General features: G+C 36.5%; 1 protein-coding gene across 2 annotated transcripts in view; it reads left to right on the top strand.

Moving 5' to 3' along the window:
* The window catches only part of LOC149802713 (regulatory-associated protein of mTOR-like), a 119,231-nt gene that overhangs the window by 79,313 nt on the left and 23,485 nt on the right, over positions 1–16,433 (top strand). For both annotated transcript variants that reach the window (XM_089952122.1, XM_089952123.1), the window contains 5 exons: positions 433–524; positions 3,081–3,255; positions 9,685–9,940; positions 12,675–12,789; positions 15,414–15,538. In XM_089952122.1, the coding sequence (XP_089808248.1) occupies positions 433–524; positions 3,081–3,255; positions 9,685–9,940; positions 12,675–12,789; positions 15,414–15,538 (763 nt within the window). The remainder of the gene's footprint in view (positions 1–432; positions 525–3,080; positions 3,256–9,684; positions 9,941–12,674; positions 12,790–15,413; positions 15,539–16,433) is intronic.

Raw genomic sequence — 16,433 nt, forward strand, 5'->3', positions numbered from 1 at the left:
CAAGTGGAAATTTTTTCAACCAAAATTTTCAGCAGTCAGTTAAAGAGCTAGATTACAGTATTTAAATTATTATTATTATTATTAATATTATTATTATTATTATTATTATTATTATTATTATTATTATTATTATTAAGTTAATTATACTGGCAATGGACCATCTTTCTAAATATGTTTGTGGAATCCAGTATATGGTAGCAGATGTTCCTAAAATAGATTGAGCTAACTAACTCTTGAAAAGGAATCAGTATTTTGGGTAAGTAATAATTCTTTTGAAAAAAGGTTATGAAATGATACTATTATATTTCATTCGATGCATTTGTTGTATCTATTATTTACAACTTCATCCAATTTAATTTTAAAAGGATCTGTTTTTTCAATTTATTTGTTTCATGGGTAAGAGTTGAAATTTGTTCATTACTTATTTTTCAGGCTACCACTAGTGCCAAACCAAAATTAATGATTAAGAATACTGATAGTTCCCAGTCAGCACCTTCTAGTCCTTCCAACAGAGTCCTTTTGGGGTAAGACATCAGTAAAATCTAATCAAGGCATTGCTACCAAGTCCCTTGTTAGAAATGTGAAAGTCACTTACTATCCCTGACATCTCTTCCAGTTTGATTTACTTGATTATACTTTTAGTCCATCTGAAAACTGTAGAGACCCAGATATGCTATCGCATAATCACCCGCAGATCTGGGGCCGTAAAGTTTGTTAAGAGTAAAATCTAGAACAAACAAAAAAGACTGTGATCTGCTGGTGCTTTATGCAATGGCAGATAAGGATCATTGTTATTTGCAATTTCACTTGTGAGCATATATGGTACTTAATTGTTTTTAAGTGAAATCTGTCAGAATGGCATCAGATTAAGAGCTCTTTTACTCATTATTCTACCAGTAGACTTCATTCAAATTTAGGCTTGTTTGAGTATGACTGCTAGACAGTGAATCCATGTGTCATTCAAATTATTCAATTATCTAATCAAAAATAGAGATTTTCACTACCGTTTTTTTGTGCTTTATTTTCTGCAGTCTGTCCTGATAAGGCTTGTTCCAGTAAAACATCTTTGGGACACAGAAACAGCATTTTAACATGGAGAAGCTGCTCGTAGATTCAATTTTGATTTTTAAATAATTTTCATTTGAACTCTTTAAATAGCCAGAGTACCTTTGAATATATTTTAAAAAATTGCCTTTCCTGGATCACTTATGTATAAATCGAACAGCCCATATATTTTGTGACAATGATTTTATTTAAGTACACAACATTCATGTTCTTAATACTGATTTATGGTAATGCATGAGTAAATTAATAGTCAAAAGTACAATCAATTAGTTCCTTCATTATATTTTCCATAAATGAGGGGAAAGATAACACCTGTCTGTAAAGAAAATAAATTATAACAGTCTCCATTTTTTATGTTTATTTGATCCATGATTAATAATTTCACAATTTTCAGACTCAGATGGTAATCTGGTAGGTCACCAGGAAAGAAACCTGGTAGTCCAGCCTTAATTAGGAAGTCTAGCCTTAATTAGGTAGCCCAGCCTTAATTAGATAGCCCAGCCTTAATTAGGTAACCCAGCCTTAATTAGGTAGCCCAGCCTTAATTAGGTAACCCAGTCTTAATTAGGTAGCCCAGCCTTAATTAGGTAGCCCAGATAATGTACTGTAATATGAAACTGTTTTAGAATTCCGATTGTCTTTATGTCATTATTGAACTTCAAATTTTACAATAGTGATGAAGTCATATTTGAAGAATTTATCACATACCACATGAATGGACATACCAAAGCAAAAGTCATTCTTGCAAAATGTGTAGTGATTTTTAATTGTGATGTGTTGATTTTGAAGTTTCATATGTAAAATACAAAGTTCAGTTTTTGTTGGGTCCTCAAGTGACTGAGTGGTCCAAGACACTCACATTTACAGATCACTCAATCTCACCTCTATCTGCATGTGTCTTGGGTATGTGAGAACATGGGTATGTGAGAAAGCTTGCCAGTAGCTTCCTGTGATAAGTGATTCTTCCCAGGGTCTTCCAGTGTTCTTCTGTCACCAGATATACTGGCCACCATCTATAGCTTATCATGTGCAGAAAAATGGCATCAAACCACTTGGATCAATTGTTGTAATTTCAATTAGTTACAAAAACAGTAATGAATCTCCTGATGTAAATAACATAAATTTATTCTGATACTGATTTACAAATTTTTTCAAATTTCACATGAAGGGCACATGACTTCACAAGTAGTTCCTTTCCTGTGTTATGAACTAATACTAGTTCTTTGCATCATAATCTCATTTTAACCAATCCAGATGCTTGTTACAAAATTTTTATAAGACATTAATAATAAGACAAAAAAATTTACCTTTCTGTCACCATGTTTTATATGAATGTAGTCTTGATAATTAGCAACTACCTTTATCCAGTATATGGTTGCCCTGACCAATTATTATTTTAGCCCTGGTCTAAGAGCACAGTTTATGTTGGATCTTATCTCTCAGTCTGTCATCTCTAGAGCAACTCACTGGACTACCTGTATCCAGTACATGGTTGCCCTGACCAAGTATTATTTTAGCCCTGGTCTAAGAGCACAGTTTATGTTGGATCTTATCTCTCAATCTCTCTCAATCTGTCATCTCTAGAGTACTCAAAATTCTAAGTGATAAATGGCCAATTTTTTAATGTGTACCACCATGATTTAATATTTTTGTCTCTTGATAAGTGTGGTTTTATTAATCTGACCTCAGTTTTTAATATGCTAAGTTTAACTTAAATACGATCTGATAATTTGACATTTGAGTTTATGATACATTTTTTGATGCAAAAGGATGGATTAGAAAGGCTAGAATATAATTTTTTCTGGGTTAAACATGCAGTAAACTGCATTCTTCATTGGCCTAGATGTGTAACTGCATGGTCCAATACAGATCAGAGTGTTTTCATTCAACTTCTGTTTTGAAACAAATTTGGGATAGACCCAGCTCTGATGGTGATTGAAGATCTGGGTCTGTGTTAGTCATAGATGGATATGCATTTTATATCAGTCAATTTGGTTTTATGTCTTCTGCTATAGGACTCCACCAAACTCAAGCATCCTTGATGACCCAAGTCGAAGTAGCAGTGTGACTAAGAGAGATATTAGAGATCTGAATTCTCCAAACCGGACAAGCACTCCCGGTGGCAGCTCCTTCACTCACTCAGCACAGTTTCCTCGCTATCGCAAGACATTTGACAAAGGTCCAGCTGGGGTATGTGTGCTACTTTTGTAGTGCTTTTGACAGTGGGAAAAATGAATATGTTGTGCATTTGAATAATGAACTTGATAACATCATCTTTTTGTCTGTTTGTTTTAATGTCTGGCCATTTGGTGTAAACACTTAGGTTATGGTTTTGATTTTAGGAAGATAATGACAGCTTGGATGTGGAAGCGAACCCTCCCATCTGCTGTTGTGTCTTAGTCAACCTCGTCCCTAAAAACCACTTACAAAATGCCCAGAAGTGAAGTGTTTGCTAATACCATCCCAATCAGTTCAGCTTTACAAAGAGGTGAGAATACTTCTTTCCAAATAAGTGAAGTTAAAAGGTGTCTGACTACCTCCAAGAGTGTGGCCTCAAAGTGAAAATTGCTCAAGGATTAGAAATTAATCTACACCCAAGATTATCTAATTCTCCCGATTTTGTCAGTGTTAAAAACACCATTCTTCAAGAAGCCTCAGAGAAACTAACCAGCCTGACATTCACCCACAGACATGACTTCATCTATTTACTCACCTGCACAAAATGTGTGGAAACAATATGTAGGTGAAACTAAAAAGGAATTCCAAGTGAGAATAAAAGAGCGCTTGAGGGATATCCGTAATTATATAAATTCCCTGATGCCTAAGCATTTTAATTTATCTGACCACAACATAGCTTGTATTAAATATCAGATAATATAAATTTTGTAATATGATCCAGAGCTCTCCAGTTGCACTATTTATAGGAAAGATAGAGAACTTTATTGGATATACCAATTACAGACTCTACAGCTGGTAGGGATTAACATGTTGGTCTAAACGGAAGTACAGTCATTTTTAACCAAGTTTCTCTGAACACTTTTTCTGCCCAAGGACTTGACACCTCTTCTGCCTGTAAACAGCCTACAGGTGGGCTCCTGCAGTTCTGATCACTTTGGATGAACCTATTTCCACAAAACCATTGGATGACCCAAATCATTTCAGAGGGGTGATGCATTTAATTTATTTAAACCCCTTCTCTTCTATCCAGATAACGTGCTGTCAGATCAGGAGAAGGACCATATTATTCAGTAGGAAATACAGTCACACATTGACATTTTGGTGGTGGAGATTATACAAAAACAGCAATCTCTAGCGTACTATTCATGGCTGTGCCTTATCAAATAGACCAGTGGCAGGTTAAGACCAATCATAGACCTGAGTTGCCTTGATGAATTTATTCTTCTCTCTAGGTTCAAGATGGAGATGGCGTGGTCTATCCCACTCCCCATCCAAAGGGACAAGTATGCAATTATTCTTGATCACATAGATACCTACTTTCATTTCCTCTCGTGGGTCGGTGGTTCTTCCCTGGGTTTCCCAGGGTTCTTCCTCCACCAGTTATACTGGCCGCCATGTATAGCCTATCTTGTGCTGAAAAATGGCGTTAAACCCTAGAACAACAACAACAACTTTCATTCCCTTATACACCTGGCACCACTAGAGTTTTTTCTGTTTGCTTCCTGTGACAAAGTTTACCAATTTTGAGTCCTGTTTGGTCTAAATATCAGCCCCTTGATCTTCAGAAAAATTATGGATTGCATTTTCACCCTGTTCTAGTCAATATCCATTATGGCAATGGTGGCATAACTGGACAGTGTAAAAGAAAATTGGTAAGTGCTCAAGGAGAGAGACAGTTTTGATGATGAATAGATCCAAATCTCACACCCTGTTTCCAAAATGGAATCTCTCCTGGGTCCAAATGTGTCTCAGCTTGGAGAAATATCACTAAAGCTGTTATCATACAAAACCTGTTTCCTGATAGCTTTAGCTTCTGCACTTACAGTGAGTTGTATGTTCTATCTTCAGTTCACATGGGATGGTTTGGTGATCCTCTTGACAAATCCAGGCATTGTGCCCAAGAACTGGTATCTGTCATTGGGCTCTCAAAGAGTCATCACACAAAGCCTGTCCAAATGACTCTTACTATGAAGGTGGAAAGCAGGATGTCACCTTATGCATATCTTCGTGGCTTAAGTGGGTTATACATGTCTCAAAATATCGAGGGGCCCTGAGTGACTGAGTGGTCTAAAGCACTTTCCGTTAAGGATCACTGCCATCTCACCTCTGTCTGCGTGGGTTCGAGTCTCAGATTCAGCTAATGTGGGTATGTGAGAAAGCTTGCCAGTAGCTTCTCGTGGGTCGGTGGTTCTTTCTGGGGTTTTCCCAGGTTCTTCCTCCGCCATTAATAATGGCCACCATGTATAGCCTATCGTGTGCTGAAAAATGGCGTTAAACCCTCCAACAACAACAACAACAACAAAATATCAAATTCACCTCATGAGGATTTCAGCTTATGAAATTAGACTGATCTCTGTGAGCCTCACTTTTGAACACAACATTTTGATCAAAGACATGATGAAACAGTTGACTGGCATCCAGTCAACCTGTTTTTACGTCACGGATTTAGCTTCGCAGAGACAGAATCTGTATCTGGTAGCTTCAGTGGCTGCAGCCCAGATGACTACCAGATCTAATTAAACCAACACAGCCTCTTAGCTTTGCAGGATTTGCTTGTGAATTTTGATATACCATTCACTGATTTTAAACTTAATATCAAAAGGTCTTCATTTAGCAAGTGGCAGACATCATAGAATGATGCTGTGAATAACAAGCTCCATGTAATCAAACCAGTTCTTGGTGATTTGTCACCTTCCTACAGAGCTTCCATAGGGACGAGGTAGTCATTGCATGAATTAGAATTGGTCATACTTATATAACCCACTCCTTCATATTAAAAGGCAAAGACCCACATGAGTGTGTATATTACAATGAACCCTTCACTGTGAAACACTTTATGACATTGTTTTCTATATCAGTCCTATACACAGTCATTACTACAATGTTCAACACATGAAGGAATCTTTTGATACAGTAAATTAAACATCTATTTTAAAGTTTTTAAAGGAAGTTAACATTTATTAAAAAATTTCACTAGTGGGCAATCCTATTAATTTTGAGTATTTGGAACGAACATTTATACTGTTAATCATCCTTATTTACTTTTATTATCCTTTTGCAATTTACAAAGAACATTTACATCCCTGTTGATCAGGAACCCTCGTATATTTCCACAGTATTATCATTGTGTTTTTATACTTTTATGACTCTTTTGTAATTAACCTTTCTGACTATTCTTTTACCTCATACAACTTTTTGGGCTGGGGGCCTGAGTAATTTAAAGCGCTTACTGTTATGGATCACTGCATCTCACCTCTGTCTGCATCGGTTTGAGTCTCGGATTCAGCCAATGTGGGTATGTGAGAAAGCTTGCCAGTAGCTTCTCGTGTGCAGGTGGTTCTTTCCGGGGTTTTCCCAGGTTCTTCCTCCACCATTTATACTGGCTGCCATGTATAGCCTATCTTGTGCTGAAAAATGGTGTTAAACAGTGATGTTGTGCCATAAACTTCACAATCAGTTAATCTATCAATCGATCGAGCGTCATAATCAAGGCTAGGTCCTGAACTCAAATTCAAATAAACACCTTTAAAAAAATGACAGTAGTCGGGTTAGTCAGAACTCTACTCTCAGTCTTGGATAAAGTTCAAACACAATATAAATTAAATATACATAACAACAGAAAACATGAATTTTTGTCCTTTGGTAGGGCTTGATTCAGGAGGTAGCAGGCATGTATCCTAATGTTAATGTGAGAAGGTAAATATTCTCGGTGAAACCAAATTTACTTTTAACTTAAAAGACTAAAGTGTCTGGCTTGTCCAGAATGAAAATTGTGCTAATCTTACATCCAATATGGTTTTTGCCATAGTGACTAATTTGAAATTTTGTCTCTCAAGACAATCAGAGATAGTTTCAACACTTTGCATTTAAAAAGAAATAATGGTCTTGAATTCCAGGAAATGTTTTTTTTAGGGACTTTTTGTTTCTTTAAGATGATTGGACCCTGTCATGTTGATTTCACGTTGCCGCACTAAGTTTTTGTCATCATGATAATTATTGGCATTAATAATAGCCAGTAAGTGGCAAACTTAACAAATCAGTAAGGGTACTCAGATTATTATTGTATGGAATAAAGTTAAGTACTTAATCGGCATAGTGGAATAAATGTCAGTGTCAGTTTAACAAATAAACATCTGTCATCCTCAATCTGTGTCTGCTCTTGAGGGGGTAAATTGGACATTTTTTGCACTAACATGCTTGCCACTAGCTACATTAAAGGATGGGCATCCAAGAAAGGTAATTTTGAGGGGAAAAAATCACTGGTACAAAGTGACTCTGGCCATAAATATTGAAGGGCTATTCAAACAAAGGCAACTGTGTTCAGATGCATCAGTCTCTGGTTCAGAGGATCTACATCACGTGTGATCAGTCATCATTTTTTATTTCTCCGTGAAACACATTCCCTGATCACATTGACATTAGGAAAATGTACTTTGCTGCCTCTTGCATCCATCACTCCCACATAGACACATTTTAACACTTAGATGAATTTTTGTCTTTCCCATCTATATACATGTACCATATAGAGCAAGGGAAGAAACTCCTACCCATTATGTCTGAACCACTGCTACCTACTACTGTTAAGCTTTCCCTCTTTGATATCAAAATCATACTGTTTGGCCTCTTGAAATCCAATTTTATTTTATTGTTATTTCAATCCCTCCATCAAGAAACTTGGTATAGTATTGCATATTAATGTATTTCCTACATATTTGCCTTAATTTGTTGGATTTTTTGCAATATTTGTTCGAATTTTTGTTTAAGTTAATGACTATTACTTAGTACTCCAACATGGTATCATTATTGCTAGTTCCTGTATCATTTTAACTTGTTTAAATAACAAATATTATTATTGTTAATATTGAACACATTGGGATTGTTATTTTCTGATATGTTTGTCATTCTTGTCTTTTAAGTTGAACATCAATAATGTAATTTGACAAGAGTAAAATTTTAAGCTAATGGGGACATGCATGAACCCATGTCTTTCTTGCACAAAGTGTTCTTTGTCTTGTACCTGCTTTGTATGTGTGATGTGGTCAGAAGGGATTTTGTCCATGAGTTTGTAGAAAAGCTTGAACATCATTGGCACACAACAAAGAATTGATGATGCAGTTGCTGACCTTGATGAAATTTTGTTCCTGCATCTGTCAGAAATCGCCCAATAGTGGTTTGTTGCCCAGTGGGTGCTTGCAGTATTGTTGGACATTGATGATCCATACTTCAGGCTCCCATCCCATATGCAGCTATCTGGATAGCTGACCAGCCTGTTCAGTACCATTCCTCAGAATGCATGGAGATGGATTAGGTCAGTCCATCCATATTGCTGCACATGTCATCCAGGCAGTTTAATACTGGCAAGACAAGCTGCATCGACCGCTCAAGTGGCCAAAGTGGTTAGAGTGTCAGCCTCAGATGCAGGAGGTCGTGGGTTCAATTCCCCAGCTGGGTCAACCAAAGACTAGTAAAAATGGTACCAACAACTGCCTCGCTAGGTGCTCAGCATTAAGAGGTTAGTGTTAGGACTGGTTGACCCACTGTCTACATATGCATTCAGTGAAAATCCAAGAGACCTTTGACCTTTTGTCTGATGAGATACAGGATGCAGTGAATTTAAGAGCCTTTTTTGAAAAGGCAGCTGCCATCATTCAAATCATTCTGGTACTGCATGCACTTAGTATAGTACAAAGTTGCCAGCCTCAGACAGAAACATTGTGGCTGTTAACATAACAACTCCTCTGTTTTATAGGGTGGATTGGAATGCTTTCTAAGTCCACCCGGATCTGCTGGTGCATTATATTATGATAGGTCTGGATCTACCCTGATTTGCTGATAAGTTTTATAATTGTAGATTTTTTTGTTGCTCTGATTTGCTGGTTTATTGTACAGTGATAGATTTGGGTCTGTCCTGGTCTGCTGGTCCATTGTACAGTTGTAGATCTGGTTCTACCCTGATCTGCTGGTACATTGTACACTGGTGGATCTGAGTCAACCCTGCTTTGCTTTTGAATTATAGTGTGGTAGAGCAGAGTCTACCCTGGTCAGCTGGTACATTGTATGATAGTAGATCTGCAATGGTAGGTATATTGTATGATGGTTAATCTAGGTCTGTCTTGATCAGCTGGTCCAATGAACAGTTGTAGATCAGGGTCTATGCTGATTTGCTGGCACACTGTATTATGGTAGATTTAGATCTCTGACAGCTAGTACTTTGTATGAAGGTAGATTTTGGTCTACCCTGATACTGCTGGTACATTGTGTGGTAGTAGATTTGGGTCTACCCTGACCTGTTGGTACATTGCATGTAGATGGAGTGTACACTTTTCACATTTTGGGTGTACATCATTCACAAGTAAAGCCAGATAATAGATTGTTTTACACGTTGTTTGCATTGATTGCTATTGTAATTATTCTCATATTTTTTGATTTTACCATTATCAGTTAGAGAAGGAGGAGGGAGGGGGAGGAGCTGGACAGCAGCAGCAACCACCACCACAGCCAGCAACACCACAGCATAATCATGAAATTAACTTGGGAACAGAGTTCTTTGCATGGAGTTGTAAACATTTTGCCTTGCCAATGATGCGACTTTCAGATGATGAGGACACAGAGAGTAACACATACCACTGTCGAGAATTCCGCTTCATGCGCAATGCTAGAATTCGTAATGAGGCTAAAGAAGAACAGATAAAAGCTGGTAAATGTATGGAACGGAAGGATAGTAATTTAATGCTGTCGTTTGTCATGAAAGATTTTTCAATATTTATTAAATAGCGAATCCGTGATTTTTGGAAAGGAAAGGGGAAGGGATTGTGCACATTGTAACTGCTGTAAATGTATAATTCTTGCATAAAGTGAGAATTTATTCATGTTAAGTATACAAATGTGAGTTGGGCATTGTATAGATAGAAATGACTACAACTCTTGCTGGTCATGGGGTTTATTAACAGACAGGAAACCTATGGGATATACCTTAAATAAGGAATACTTAATATACAGTGCTACAAAAGAGACAAATATGATACACACCCCACATCAAATTTTGCATTTGAAGTCACAAAATGTATGTTAATACACACTTTAGAAGTATTTGTCAGGCAATGAGATCTTTACTATTTGGATAAAATAAGTTCACTAAATTATTTTTACAAGGAAGGTAATAAGAAAGATTTGGAGAAGGGAGAGTATGTAAAAGTGAAAGAATAAAATGTAAGAAAGGCACTGAGTCTGAGGTAACTGTTTCTTCAAAGAGACAAACCATGCTACCAGAAAATTATCCCAAGTGAGAGTTGCTGACACTCCACAAGGAAAGATCATTTAAAAAGTGAACGAGAATGAGAAGAAAATAAAAGCATGAATTGTTTTTAACATAGCCTATAACATAGTCCATTATGGAAGCCATTTTCTGATATGAAAATACTGTGTGCCTTGTAGGAAAAGAACTGTGTTGAACTTAGTGCTAATTATCAGGACAGACTTGGGGAAATAAACTTTGCTCTGTCAGTTGATGATGTCGTGAGAGAAGGAGTTAGGAAAGTCTTATTTCCAGTCAGTTCCTTTCCATTTTTACTGATGGAAATACTGAGGCTGCCATGTGGCAGACATGTACATGGACGTTTTTTTCAAATCCAGCTGTGAAAACATAAGTTGCTAAAATCATAATAATACTTTTCTTTTGGAAAAATGAATCCCTTTTAAGAATAAATATGATATACATGATTTCTTTTGTTCCCTCTTTGGATTAAAGTGCATACATCTCATCAAATCTAAGCAAGTGATTGGAATTTTGGGACAAGTGAAAAGTTGGCTTGGACAAGTGAATTTTCTGAAACTTTTTGTTCTGGACAAGTGGATGAAAAAGAACTCATTGGCCCAGCATGTGTAATAGTGAAACATCATGTATTACATAATTGTTTTTTGTATGTGGATGTGGATACATTTTAGTTGTTATTGTTGATTCAAAACAGAGATAAAATATTTTCCACTCTCATTAGATGGAAATTTAGTTTGAAAAACAACAATGTGAAAATATTTTATTGATATGTCAGTAAATATAGATGCAATATTGATGCGATTTCATTGCAAGTAGTCACAAAATTTCCAGTAAGCTTTTGAGTTAACTTTTGAATGCCAATTTAGGAATTTTAAGTTCAACACAAACATTGAATTTCTCACTTCTCCATAATGAATCTTAAATACAGAACTAAGATTCTCATGCACTAAGTATGCCTTTCACTTGGTTTGCTTGCTAGCCTTGATCACATCTCCGCATGATCAGGATAAACCAAAGATTAAGCTAGATGCTTTAATGATGTTACCAATGTTATAATACTTAAAACAGTATTTAATTGGTCAGTTGAAACAAGTTGACTCGACATACAACCCTGACCGCTGGCTCCTACACAGGTAGGATTTACATGCCTTCTGACATTATTTTATTCTGTCTCCATGACTTGGTTTGCTACAAAAGATCTTATTAACATGATAATTCATTGTAACAAAAAACATTCAGCACTTATGCTTGTGTGCATCACTTTTGTGGTCAGTTGACACTTTTCATATTTGAATACACAAGGACATCACATTTATTATGATTACACTGATGTCAATTAAAAGATACAACTCTACGATGAATTTCACTTGGTATGACTTGTTTATTTGGTATTTATCAGTACTACTGTTCATAGACCAGAAGTGTTATGGTATTGACTGTTGTCCATTATCTATTGTCCATTGTATGGTGTCAGGAGTTATATGTCCATCTGTTAGCACAAGTTTGTTGTGGCTGTTTTTGCTAAACTATTCAGAAGATTGCTTTGAAACATTCTACACACATTCATCCCATGGTCTAGGTGGTCCTAGATGAAATGGTGCTGCTAAGACATCCAGTATGGCCACCACAGCATCCATCTTGTAAATCTTATTTCTACTCCTCCTGAATGGATGGCCATATAAACATGGGGCTTTCACTAAAAGACTTCTTAAGTTGGTCCTGAATGAAATGGTGCTGATCTTTCATCCAGTATGACTCACATGGCAGCTATTTTGAAAATCTTGCTGTCACTGCTCCACCTAAACAGAAAGTCATACTGGCATGGGCTTTCACCAGAAGACTCTCATCAGGTCTAGTTAATCCTAAATAAAAATGGTTCTTCATGGACATCCAACAGCAGCCATGTTGAAAATCTTGTTATTGCTACTCGTTTTCTTTTGCTTCGGAGGGCTGGATTGGTGGGGTAGCAGATATACATTTAAACATTATGATTGAGTATTAAGTATTATTGAAGAAATATGTTACTCCAAAAGTTGGTTTCTCTGACTAGTATTTGTGGGGGTTTTTTGTTTTAAAAATTAGTGGAAATCACACTGAAAACTCACAAGCTTTGACATTTTTTACAATAAGTGATAAACCTTTATTTTTCCGTTTCTAGGGTTTAATCGTTTGGATGATCAAATCTTTGTGAATAGAAATCAAGGGATACCGTCTGTGATCAAATTTCACCCATATGATCCCCATCTTGCTGTGGCAGATAAAGATGGTGTCAGGTAAGTGTTTTGCAAAGAATTTGCTGCATCATTTTTAAAAAAAAATCTTTTTCTTGTGGGTGATTTGATGGTATTATGTAAGCTATGTCCTTGTTCTATAGATTGTATATTTCATATTTGGCTTTTTATTATCTTACTGTAATATTGCAATCGTCATCATTGATCTTACCTTTAACCTCACTCCCCTTTTTATTGCTCCCATCACATTTATGGAGGATATGTGTTACTTATGTCTGTCTGCCACTGATTGAAATCAAAATTGGTGTGAAGCCGTACACTGAATCTACCTAGGTAAAGTTCAGGTTTCACTGTTTTCTGGCAGAATTGTTTGAAGTTACAGTCCATTTGATTTAGAACTGGGCACTTTGGTTTCCATTTAAATAACACACAATACATAGGTTCAATAGACACTTTATTGTACATATAAAATAATCTTTGGCATAATGGGGGCAAGTCCTGTCACAGCACACTGCACCAGCCCAGCTCTGAATTGTTTGTTCTATATGAATGCCTCAGGATGAGAGACATGTGGGAGTTTGTAGGGTTGTGAAGTGTGTCCGACACGTGTATGTGGATCTGCAAGGGGCTGATATGAGGTATATAGGGACACTGATAACTGAAACTCGACAAGTCTGATCCTGAGGATGCCATGATAACAAACAGCAGCCAATACTCCATACATGCACCGTAGGAAGTAGGTATGAAGTATATATGGGCATAATAGTTGAGTACATTTAAGTACTGACACAAATTGGGGTTCAAAAGCAAAGTTATGAATGCATGAAACTTGACAATGGCCCATTGTTCCATAGGAATACCTCAGGATGAGAGACTCTGGGGAATTTATAGGGTTGTGAAGAGTGTCCAACACCTGTATATGGAACCACAAGAGGCTGATACAAGGTATATGGGGACAGTGATAACCGGAACTCGATAAGTCTATTCCCAAGGATTGCCATGATAACAAACATCAGCCGATACTCCATACATGCACCATGGGAAGTGTGTATGAAGTATATATGGCCTAGTAGTTGAGTATATTCAGGTACTGACAAACTTGGGGTTCAAGCAAAGTGTGAATGCATGAACTTGGGCAGTGGTGCCCGAGAACAGAACTGGAACAATATGCTATGCAGGTAATGCCCCAGATAAATGACATGGTGGACAGAGGGGAGGTAGGTGGTTCTTTCCGCTGATAATTTAAGTTAAATGCAGTGTTGACACTTTAAAGCACGCATCTCTACAGGGATCCCAGTTGCCGAATGAATGCCTCAAACAACTGACATAATGTTTGATCATGTGCTCCAACTCGGTCATCTGATTGGTTCTACATGGCAATTTATCTAAATTTAGATATTACCTTATTAACATATACTGGCTGTAATGACATCATGTATGGCAGAGCAACCATAGTAGACAAAGAAGGGCCCAACAAGGGGCCAGGGAAGGATGCACTGTGAGTTACTCAAGCTATATTTAATCAATTAAATAACAATTAATTAACATAAGATGCAGCATATTATTTTATTATGTTTTTCAGTTTTGAGTTCTTTACTACTGACCTTCATTTGAATGTGGCTTGCATTTGAAATATACAGACACCTGTTAATTTTGGGATTAATGTTTCAGAGTCAGGGTCAGACAGACTCCATGGAGGAAAACTGTTTCAACAATAGTCCTATGTCACAAATAATGACCAAACTTTGTGGATGGCTTGTATTAGAGACAAAGTAGGCATGTGTCCATTTTGGAGTGAATTGATCGAAGGTGAAAGTTACTGAAAGAAGAAAAATGGTTTCCACAATATGATATGGTTCTCTTGTTACTGGTTTCCAGCAATGTTTTTTGGTCCCTGTGTGATTTTAAATGTCGACTCAGTAACTTGTAAAGCATTCATGCATTGAAACCAAATTTGGTATGGGACTTTACATTAAGAGAGCCCAGGTCAAATTTAGTTTTTACTGTTTTCTTGCAGAATTTTATAATATTATGATGTCTCTTTGAATTTAAATCTTTTTCACTTTCATTTCCATTCTTACCTCTTAAACTTTTCATGACCATAATGGATTGAAACCAGATTTGGTATAAGGTTTTGCAGTATAGTTTGAATTTAACCAATTTAGGCAAAACATTATGGAGTTATGGCCCTTTTTTTACTTGTGTAGAAATTTACTGTTCATTTGTGTGATGTTGGTATGTGTGTCATTTGGAAACATTTATAGTTTATGTTGAACCAACTTGATTTAAAGTTTTACCTTGGAGAACTAATTGGATTTATCATTTGTGAACATTCATCATTATTGCAGATGCCAAAATCATTATACACAGGAACAGGGAAACTGATTATAATATGCTTATTTATTACAAGAATGTGGATATATTGTGGTTGTGCCATGGCTTCTATTTTTTTATGTCATAAATATTCCTTTTTCACAGATACTAAAAATATCAAACTGACATAAAATGAATTCACTGATGTTTCAGAAACCAATAGCTTACTTACCATACTTAATGTTTTCACGTAGTAATGATTAATTTTCATTGAGCTAGGGGCTGTCTTAATCTCCAGATTGGCTGGTTGTAAAATTCTGACTATACATTTGACTATCATTTTTTGTTTACAGTTTCTGGGATTGGGAGCAAGGTACACGGTTAAACCACCTGAGCAACGATAATCCCAAAAACACTAAAATTACTAGCATGGAGTTTCTGAATTTCCATGATTCAACACTGCTCCTCTGTGGAACTGGTAAGTGTTCTGGTACAGAACTCACTTTGCACCATTTCATTCTTGGGTTTGTGCAAGGATTGTGGCCACCCACATTCTGTATTACCTGCATGTTCTCCAGAGCCCTTAATGCCATGACTAGGGCCATCAAACTGTTTATTGCCACTGGGGAAATGATATGATAGCCCTTAATGCCATGACTAGGGCCATCAAGCTGTTTATTGCCACTGGGGAAATGATATGATAGCCCTTAATGCCATGACTGGGCCATCAGGCTGTTTATTCCCACTGGTGAAATGATATATGTGTAACAATGTATGATTTGTGCTGATTTCTTCCTTGCACCATGATGGGCATCACTTTGTCTTTATCATTTAATACTGTCATGTCTTGCAAGTAGAATAAGAATGCAGTGTATATCATTGTCAAAACAAGCCTAAATAATATATAAAGCAGTGTATTGCATAGTCAAAACAAGACCAAATAATAAAAAGGTAGTGTATATCATTGTGAAAACTAGTTTGAATATGTCCAGATTCTTGGAAAAAGCATTATAGAATGTAGAGGGAAACTTCTGAGAATCAGACCTTCTCCAATCTAGAATTCTCTGTAAACTGACCAGTTTGTTTTTAAACAAATATTTTCTCATAAATTCTTTGTTGTTAAACTTCAACAATCTGGAATTATTAAATCCTAGCTATTAGAAACAAATTGGAAACATTGTTGCAGATTTAATTAAACCTGCTTCCTAAAACTGGATGCCCTTACCTTGTTACCTCTAAATATCACACACTGGAGGAAATGTCAGTCTGCTGATATGATAATTGACAAGTGAAGCACAATGTGTCAGGTTAATTTGGTTGTAATGCTTAAGTATGTATTTGTGCATGAATAATCAGTAAAATCAAACCATTTA

Source organism: Sinohyriopsis cumingii, chromosome 3, assembly GCF_028554795.1.
Source record: "Sinohyriopsis cumingii isolate HCF-2022 chromosome 3, ASM2855479v2, whole genome shotgun sequence".
In the NCBI taxonomy this organism is placed as follows: domain Eukaryota; kingdom Metazoa; phylum Mollusca; class Bivalvia; order Unionida; family Unionidae; genus Sinohyriopsis; species Sinohyriopsis cumingii.